The 9896-nt window shown below is 50.0% G+C and overlaps 2 protein-coding genes across 2 annotated transcripts; one reads left to right on the forward strand and one right to left on the reverse strand.

Annotated features, from left to right (window-relative positions):
- Positions 1 to 346: 346 nt before the first annotated feature.
- On the forward strand, positions 347 to 5794 carry ENH_00053240 (SNF2/RAD54 helicase family protein, putative; the record flags this gene model as incomplete). The annotated part of the gene is made up of 8 exons (XM_013583696.1): positions 347 to 2736; positions 2998 to 3127; positions 3282 to 3434; positions 3688 to 3897; positions 4242 to 4565; positions 4764 to 4913; positions 5089 to 5237; positions 5449 to 5794. 8 exons carry the CDS (start codon positions 347 to 349, stop codon positions 5792 to 5794), a joined length of 3852 nt encoding a protein of 1283 aa, XP_013439150.1.
- A 1739-nt stretch (positions 5795 to 7533) lies between these two features.
- ENH_00053250 (ubiquitin-conjugating enzyme e2, putative) lies at positions 7534 to 8566 on the reverse strand (the record flags this gene model as incomplete). The annotated part of the gene is made up of 3 exons (XM_013583697.1): positions 7534 to 7662; positions 7808 to 8011; positions 8219 to 8566. 3 exons carry the CDS (start codon positions 8564 to 8566, stop codon positions 7534 to 7536), a joined length of 681 nt encoding a protein of 226 aa, XP_013439151.1.
- Between the last annotated feature and the right edge of the window lie 1330 nt (positions 8567 to 9896).

A 9896-nucleotide genomic window follows, 5' to 3' on the forward strand; every position in this document is an offset into this window, starting at 1 on the left:
GGCCTATAAAGCCGCACTTGTGTCTCCTACAGATGCCGCTCAAGTGAATATGTTGCTCCATATATGCGTATGCATACAGATGTGCAGCACTCGTGTACATGGCTATTTGCCGTGTACGGCGTATTCAAAATTTCTCGATGCGCATGGGATGGAAGTCATCTTTCTGTGAACTCTCTCATGTAGCTGATGTCTGACTCAGGGCTTGCTCTTAATGCAGGACATTATTTGCGTCTCCGTGGCTGCTTTTGCCTTTGCATCTGGAAATCCTGGAAATGCCTCTGAACTTCACCTTCCCGTCAATATTTGTTTCTGTTTGGCCTCTGTGCAGTACTGCCATCGTCTCTTCATGAGGGACAAATTACTCATACACCAGAAGTACTTCTGCGGTCCTGATGCCCAGCGTACGGCAAAGCAACGGCTGACGGAACGTAAGGTGGACGAAGCCACAGAACGGGCGATGGTGACGCTCAATATTATCAACGCCGAGGGCAGAGAACGGAATGAGCCAAACGGAACGCCGACCGCAGCAGGTAGGAAGCAGACCAGCAAGAAGAGAAAGAATGCACCACCAGGAGGGCGTGCTGAACCGGCAACCTTTGTTCCTACACCTGGCAATTGCCTAAAAGAGCTGCTTCAGCAAGCAAACATTGATCCTGATGAGCTGAGACCGATGCCCTGGCTAGGTCCGCATGGCTACCGTAACGCAAAAGCCACAGCAGAGACAGCTGGGCTTCCTCAAGGCAAGAAACGCAAGGTGGACTCGAATAATGACACCATTAGCAGCAGCAGGGAAGACAGCGCAGATGCCAAGCTTGACGCGTGCACCGACGAGTGTGGAAAACTCGGCATGGCTGAAGTCGCTTGTTTAAAAGTAGCGGAATTAAAGGAGCTTATTAAAGCTCTTGGAGGCACCCCAATCGCCCGTGCACAGAAAGCGCAACTACTGGAACAAGTGGAGCCGCTGCTGAAAAAGAGCTTGATTAAGGAGTTATCAAATCCGGAGCCTAGAGACAGCGGCTCGGAAATTGCAAACCTCCAGATATGCTCGGCTAAGCCTCAAGAGACAGATCCGGGGATGCAGGAGCACAGCGAGCGGCAGGGGCAAGCTGCAGCGGATGAGTGTCAAAGCAGTAACGACAAAACTGGTACAGCTGCGAGCAACAAGAGTGTGCCAGCTGGGCAGCAGGTGGAAAGACCCATACGCGAACAGTGCAACTGTGAAGAAGAAAGTAAAGAAACATCAGCTACCAGCAGCAGCGGAGAAGGCAACTCAGGGGTGAAAAATGCCAAAGCAAGCAGCCAGAGTCAACAATGCCAACGGAGCAAAAGAGCTGTTCCTGCGAAACAGGGGGTGGGCAAATCTGCTGGCGACGAGGACGGCGAGCCGCAAAACGCTGTGTCACCAGACAGCAGTAGTAGCAGCAGAAGTAAGCCGCCCTTCAAGTATGTGAAGCCAGTAAAACCAGACAGGCAACAAGCCGATAGTCAGCATGCTTCTGCTGTCACGGGCAAAAAGACTTCACTTATCAATAAAAAGACGAAAACGGAGGCAAAAAACAAAACACGCAGTTGCAAGAACAGCAGCAAAACTGTCCAGAAGTATACAAAACCGAAGAAGCACGTGAAGAAAGAGGTTCGAAGGTCCTCGAGGAAACAAAAGCCCGCAGAACGAAACGTTTCCAGCAGCGAAAGCGAGTGGGAGAGCAGCAGCACGGCTTATGAGCCCTCAAGCTCGTCATCCGAAAGTGGGTCCTCAGATTCGTTTGTTGAGACACCTTCAGATGACCCATCGGTTGATTCAGAGTCCGACGTTTCGTCGGTCGTATCTGTTCGTTCATCTGAAACCACGAAAAGGAGGCGCGCTAAAACATCCCGCAACTCCAGTAACAACAGCAAGGAGCAGCCGAGAAGCACAGCGCTCACGCCAATAGATGAGTTGCTGTGGGGAAAAGCATTGGGCGAGACTGAATCTGAAGATGGAGAGGAAGGTGGGCATGTTAAGGAGAGACTTGAGGAGGACCCTCAGTTGGTAGAAGCGCTTAGGCAGTCTCCTCTGCATGGAGTTGTGTGGCAGAGAATCGTGTTGGATGAAGCTCACAGGATCAAATCCCGGAACAGCAGCACAGCCCAAGCTATATTTGCCCTACGCAGCGCAACGGTGAAGGTTGTTGGTGGATGTAGTCGCCTTGAGCAAAGAAAGGAACAGCTGCAGCCTCAGGTAGAAGAGGATGGCGCAAAGAGCTACAGCAGGGAGGCTGCTGCGTCGCAAAGGGAAGGTGCTGAAACTGACGATCAGGATAGGACTGACAGTGCCTGTCTTGAAATCCAGAGTGGTGGAAAGCAGAAACGTATGCAACAGAAGAAACGGTTGCAGGGGCATTCTCGGGAAGACGATAATGGTGATTCAGCTCCTGAGCAACAGGAAGGGACAACCGAGAACGCTGCATCTTGCGAACATGCGGGAGTTGCATTCGGTGGCAATGGCGACAGCTGTAGAGGGAACAACGCGGGAAATACAGTTGTTTCTGCGCCTGCCGACAATAAAACGAATTCAGACGACTTTTCAATCGTTGTGGGAGGCTGTAGATGGTGTCTCACGGGCACACCTCTACAGAACAGAGTTGGGGAGCTATACAGTCTTGTGCGCTTTTTGCGCTTTTATCCCTATGCGTATTACTTTTGTTCGAAAAAGGGTTGCTCCTGCAGGTCCATGCATTACCGATTTGCCGATGGAAAGTAAGGACTCAGACGCACGGTAGTAGATGCATGGGTTGATGTAACCCACGCGTCCACTACCTTGGCTGCGGCAGCAGCGAGGGAAATGATTCCCTCGCTGCTGCCGCAGCCGAGGGAATCATTTTAGAAGTCACGGCTATTTCGCATAAAGCAAGTACATAAGTTAGATAGTCGTGGTGGTACACGACTATGTGTTACATCTGCTTTACATCTTTTGACGTGTTTAGGGTTCGTCTGTGGTGCTTTTGCCCATACTGTCAGGTATTGCGAAAAATGTTCTCACACGCGAATGACGCATTATTCTTTTTTCTGTCGCCGCGTTGTGAAGCCAATCAAGGAATTTGGGTACCAGGGAGAGGGAATTGTTGCCCTCGAGACTTTAAAGAAGGAAGTAAGTTTCCTCTTCACGCTTGCGGACTTCTCAACAGTCTCGTTAGTCTTGGATTGGTGAGAGCTCCATTAGTTTCTTGTACCCCGTTCTGCAGCTGCGGTTCGCAAGATTATTGCTGATGGAGCTGCTCCTGTTTTGGTTGTTTGGCATGCAGGTGCTGGATGTCTGCTTGCTTCGACGCACAAAGATTGAGAGAGCAGCTGACGTTAAACTGCCTCCTCTCGTTGTTTCCATAAGAAGGGATGCACTGAGTCCCCAAGAAAGAGATTTCTACGAGGCTCTTTTTAAACAGACGGCAACCCAATTCGTACGACGTCGCCCTTGCAGTTGCCGTTGTGCATGACGCTAGGGAATGACTGATTGGGTAAAAATGTGTTTTACTGCTGCTGGAAGGCTGCATCATGCTGATTTTAGTTCTTCACATTGGGCCTGTTTCTTGGTATTAATCTACGCAAGCATGTCGTTGGTTGTCATGCTTTGCCCGCTACTGCCCATGCATCTTTGAATGTGGTGCAATTCTTGCTACGGGAATGTCTTTTTCCATCTCGGTTTCTATGCAGGACTCTTATGTAAAAAGCGGCACTGTCCTGCACAACTTCGCGCACATCTTTGACTTATTGTCACGGTTGCGTCAAGCAGTGGATCATCCTTACTTGCTCATTCATGGTTCCCTGCAGTCCAAAGAGGGTTGTATGCCCTTGCCGACTGACTCACGGAACCCAGAACAAACCGGCGTCTGTGCCATTTGTCAGGAAGATATGGATGCCGCAGTATGTGCTTGCTGATGCTGACGCAGCTGTGCTTCCTGATGTTCGTAGTTTTGTTGCGGGAGTGTTTGATCTTGTTGCGTGGGAAGCTGTGGCGGCTGTATCCTTTCATGAAGTACATTGCCTCGCTTCTTCCTAATTGTACAGTGCAGCCCCCGGTTGCAGTGTTGCAGTGCCTCCAACTGGAGTAACGTCTGTTTTTTTCGTCAGCCCTTCTGCTTTGTGTCCTTGAGTGCCTCTTGTCAGAAAACGATTGCTAGCTCAGCAGAGTCGTGATATCGTGCAGACAGTGATCGTCACATGACTGTAGTTTGCTGCATCCTTCCTGTGGTTGCGTTCATGATCAGGACGTTGCCGAGGCCAAGTGTGGACATGCATTTCATCATCTCTGCATTCAAGAGTATATCGAATCTGCTCCAGCTGCAGCAGAAGCAGAGCAGCAGCAAGTGCCAGCAACTGCAGCGCTGGGCTGTCCTGCTTGTTTCGTCCCCCTGACAATCGACCTGTCGAAGCCAGGGGGATGGGAACACTCGGAAGAAGATGCAACGGGAAGGAAAATGAAGGACAGACCAGACAACTCGAAAAAGCGAAAGAGCTGTCGCAACGGTCGGGGAGAGAATGGACTTGCCGAGGATGAAGAAGAGGTTTCTGAGCTGGACACCGTCCTCGAGGTATTGAATAGCTGCTATCGCAGGCTTGCGGTTCTTTCACTTAAAATTGATATCTTTCAGTTGTACGCGTATCATAGAGCTCAGCCTAAGTCATATAATGGCATCAATCGGGCTGCTCCACAGACGTCTCGGAAATCCATGCCAATGCAGCCAATTACTCAATCCATTGAGAAATAGCTTGTGGGCTATACTTTGCAGAATGGCACAGATGATCCAAGCGTCGCTGCTGAAAGGCAGACTGGTGCATCTTTGACGCCGGGAAGGACCGCAAGCAGGCGCGGTGGGATTATGAAGAAGATCAGCGCCAGCAACTTCACAAGCAGCACTAAAATCGAGGCCCTTGTGCAAGTGAGAAAGAAGCCTTTACCCGGTTGAATCTTCTGCGTGTTGGGCTCTGTACACGCTGCGGCAGCTTTCGTGGGCACTTGCCAGTGATTTCCTTCTTCTGTTGTTATCAGAGAACTCTCGTGTGGCGGTGGGGATGTCAAAGGGTTTTGGGGAGACAATTGCTTACTCGCTGCAGGAGCTACAAACGGAACTCAAGCAAGACGCAACAGTTAAAAGCATCGTATTTTCCCAGTTTTGTGCGATGCTGGACCTCATAGAGTTCCGATTAAAGAGAGAAGGGATCCACTGCGCCCAGCTGACAGGGTCTATGACTGCTGTTGCGAGGTGAGTGCTGCTGTTCTTTTGTACAAGCGGTTCCGCCTCTTGCTTCAGGCCTGCCATTTAGTGTTTATACTTTCTCACGGGCAATCTGTATCAGTCTTTTCTGTTGCCCTTATGAGTTTGACAGTAGCTTGACGTCTCGAGGCACAAGGACCGCACCACTTCTGCCATAAGCCTGGTTTCTGATGAATGCGGGCGCCTTTTATGGTTGCAGGAGCAATGTGCTGTACGCATTTAACAACGACTCCAACCTGAAGGTGATTCTAATAAGTTTAAAGGCTGGGGGTGAGGGCCTAAATCTTCAAGTTGCCAGTAGGATATACCTGATGGATCCTTGGTGGAACCCTGCAGCTGAGATGCAGGCCATCCAAAGAGCCCATAGAATAGGCCAAACTAGGCCAGTGAAGGGCGTGAGATTTATTTGTACCGACACAATTGAAGAGAGGATTCTTCAACTCCAAGAAAAGAAACAGCTTGTCTTCGACGGCACAGTGGGGGCCTCGAACCAGGCAATGCACAAACTGACTCAGGAGGATCTCCGTTTTCTCTTTCAGTCGTAAAGAAAAAGACTGTGGATCTTGCAGGGCACAGGGTTACTGTGCCAGGTTGTCTCATACGATTCGTGCAACGGAAGGCTTCACTGGGCTTTCCTCCGGCTGTGCGTTCGTGTGTGGTTGTCAAAGTTAATTGTCAAAGTTCTTCGCAGCGCATTTTGCACATCTGTTTCGTGTTGGATTAGGAATATCACACTGTCTTTGCACATGTAGCAGTGTACATGTACATCAGTTCACTCCGCCATATTGTGTGCGCAAATGCATGGAGGTGCAGCCGCGTTGTGTGCACGACGTATGGAGGTCAGCCTTACTGTGACGCTCTCGTGTCCTGTCTGCTTAAGGGATCGCCTTTAAAAGAAGCTGTGAAGACGAATCTCTTCGGTGGATCGAAACATGTTTGCCCCTTTTTTCTCACGTCCGATTCGGTGTGGGGCCCACACTTGTCTCGAAGTTTGCGCGTGTACATTGGCTGCGAATATGGGCCTACTTTCAATTTTTAGGTTGCTACTTCCACAGGTCACCTGGTTTTTGTCCCTTTGCCATATTTGCCCAAGACTCATTGCAATGCCGCAGGCTGAATCAGTGTTTCGTCTCACCAGTATCGCTGCTAGTGGAAACCGTTTGAGCTCACTTCAAAATGTTGCATCAGGGTAGCAAAAGATGGCATAAAGCGACTAGGCATCTGTCTACATCTGCTACGCATACACGCCCAAAGCGGCCAACACAGTGTGGGACCGTGCGGCGCCAAACACCCAACCTGCCAACTTCACGCCATCTTTTGCTAGCATGCATTTTGGCTGTCTTTGTGCGTACACATACGGCGCAGAATGGTGAAAAGTAGAGTGGTAGAGTGCATAAATGACGCGAACTTCACCATCAAGGAGCGTGGTGTGAATGTTCATGCGAACGGTGCCAGCATCCAAGAAAAGATATCGTGAAACGTACTGCATGTCACGAGAAGCATGGCTACTACGGTAAGTGGCCACCAGTTCATGCTTTACTGGGCTTCCTAACAGGATTCCAAAAGGCTGCCTCCTCCTCTCCTACGCTTCTTATGTTGCTTGAGCAACTTTCATGGCGCCTCGGCGCCGCTTGAACTAGCAGCTGATCCTAAAGCCTACACCAGCACAAAGCTCGAACTGATGCCGTTTATGCCGGTGTGCGCTCCCTAATGCAGCTGAGACACCCAAAGTGTTGAGCTATTGTTCGTGTTTGTAAACTCCACTGTACGCCCACTAGGGTCGAAACCCGGCTTGGCTGGAGGAGCTAGCTCAACACCATCTTTAGGCTCAGAACAACCTTTTTCGCCGGGAATCACGCGTGGACCCAACTGCAGCAATGAACGCACTTACTAAAGCGCCTAACCAGAACCGGTTGCGTTTTGCCCTGGGTCCAAAGAGAACGCTAGACGCCAACAATCACAACCCTCAATCCCCAAATCCCCATCCGTTACCGAGAAAATTTTTCTGATCGGGATACAGCTGCAAGCCTTCTAAAATCCCTCAATCCCTCTTTCTTCGTGATCGGATATGTTTCTAGCTACTGATGTGCAATGCTGCATTGCAGTCAATGCATGAGGCTCGTCCGTTATTGAAGCGCCAGTCTGACATCTCCATGCCCTATGAACAAGTTTAACAGGGAGAGTGGGGCAAAATCATCCCTGCAACTGTCGTCTCATCAACTGGCCCGAGTGGCAAAGTGTGCGTTACCCACTCTGCCGTGCCAAAAAGCACAAGCATCTTGAGCTAGTCCTTGGGGCGCATTTGTATTGCCTGATTCTTCACCCTTCTGTTGTATTCATCTCGATTTTGGCAGTAGAGCATATACGGTTCGGCTTGCGCAGGCGACTGAGGATTTGGATTGTCCAGTAAATCCTGAAAACCAAAGCGTTTTAAAACTCATGCAACGGAGTGAGGCCTAGCTGCTACAGCCATACCGTGAAGCCACAAATAACACCGATGAAAGAAATAAAAGGAACTAAGACAGCGGAACTCTGTGGCGAGTGGAGGGGAATTGTACCTGTATACCGAGAAGGATTTGTTTGATGGTGATAGACGGCTTCCAGTCTTCATCTTCATTAAGAATCGACAAACAAACAGTTCCTGAAGGATATACATTTGGGTGGAACAAGACCGGCGCAAACTTGCACTTGGGAGGCTTGCTTGGGTACTCTTCTGAGAACTCCATTGTCAGGCAGTATTCACCCCCTTCCCAAATACTACCCTGCAGTCCCACAAAAGCAAGGTCACACAGATGGCTCGCTATTGTCTTAAGTTCATATTTTCACAGAAAATACCAACAGTACACAATTGAATGCCCTGAATATACCGAAGCAGAAACTGTTTTCTCTGAAATTCCTCGTCCATCCACGGGCGGAATCGACCTCCCAGCACCATTTGCGCCTGAAGCAACGGGGCATCAGGTGCTAACCTTCTTTCCAGGAACCTTGCATATCCACTTCATGATGTCCTGGCCAACACTCCCATCAGCCATAGGAGCGTACTTCGCGGAAAAGCCTGCTGGATGGTCTCTTCGCCAAGCTGCTCTTTCCTGCGCCAATCTTTTGCGAGCAATTGAGCCGCTACACGCAGCTGAAGATGCCGATGAGGCTGCTGCTGGAGGAGTAGAATTGGCCATGGCCCCATTTTGTGTATCCTGTGCGGGTTTCCTCTGTGCAACAGTTGCTGCTTCATTGTCTCTGACATTTGCACCTCCACCACCGGAGGATCCTGTGGGGGATGCCACCGCCTCAGTTGCCTGAGATGCAGATGTACTCATTTCTCTACGTGCGTTCTGTGGCAAAGCCTTGAAATGCTGTGGAAGTTCAGTAGAGACGAAGCGTGCAACCGAAACACTATGGGTCCGGCAGTGGACGGAAAGCAACTTGGTAGCCTCAAGCTACAGCCCCCAGGAATTCAACAGTGCAGAAGCACATACATTCTGCTGGATAACAGTAAGAGGGAGAAATAAGATCTAGCATATAGCGGGCTTGAAATAATCGTGAGGCGCATGCAGCGGTGGCTGCTGTTAGGGGCCCCTTACGCCTGTCTAGTCGTGCGAAAAGAAGATACAACAGCCAAAATTGCTGAGAGCAGCTCAAAAAGTGTTATTAACCTTATTAGTTGGACTTTTGTTCCGTTGGTGAGTGTTTGAAATTGCCGTGACAGTCGCATGTCCTAAACAGCATGTTGGCCATCATGACGCGCCGTTTGGTGGATCTGCAACTTTCGAACATAAACCATCGAGGTAAAACGGCCCAAATTGTAAACTTGGTCTTTTAAAGGAGTTCCACCGAGTCTCTGGAGTGCTTTGGTACTGCATTGTTCGGACGTAGCTGGCTTATGTAGGTTGCTGCTTGGGTCCAAAAGCTAGCTTTACTTGTGTGTACTGGCTTCGGTAGGAGGGATAAGGGGCAGCGCTCGGTTTTTTTTTCAAATAGCTGCGCATATGTATTAGCCACCGTTTACAGGCTGTTGCTTTCATTACAACGTCAGCGACCTGCGGGTTTGCTTCCTTCTGGATGCGCTGTAGCGTATAGAGCCGGCGCTGTACGCGGTTGCATTGCGCATCTTCTGCAGACATTTTACGTGTCCCGAATTGGTAGGGACTAACCATCTTCAGCGGAAGATTATCCGTCTCTCGCGCACGCGTTGCCATCAACTGCCCTAGCCACTCTTGCAAACAATCAATTACTTATGGACGAGCACGCCCTCGGATTCACACTAGAGCAGATTTCGCCCCAGCCCTTTAATTATCTGTCTTTCGGAACTTTTTGTTTCTTTTTTGGCGCATGATTACGTTCCTATGCAATCGGATTGAAAGGGCCATTTTCCTATCCAGATATGCACTTTTCTCCATTCGTTGATATCTGGACGTGCGGCTTTCAGATAGCAGAGTTTTCCGGGTCGTTGGGTCATGCCGCGACTACGCACCGCAGTGCTTTCTCATGACTCCCACGCCTAGCATTTTCGCCTTAGTTTATCGCTAAACTGTTGCATTACCACTGCGGGCATTTAGTGCGGCCTCACGCTTCCTTGTAGGCCTGCCAGGCGTTCGACAACGTAGTGCTCCACTTCAGCCGCACGTCCGGTGAATCTTCCCCAATGCC

The sequence above is a fragment of the Eimeria necatrix genome, genomic scaffold (assembly GCF_000499385.1).
Source record: "Eimeria necatrix Houghton genomic scaffold, Enh_scaff42, whole genome shotgun sequence".
Taxonomy (NCBI): domain Eukaryota; phylum Apicomplexa; class Conoidasida; order Eucoccidiorida; family Eimeriidae; genus Eimeria; species Eimeria necatrix.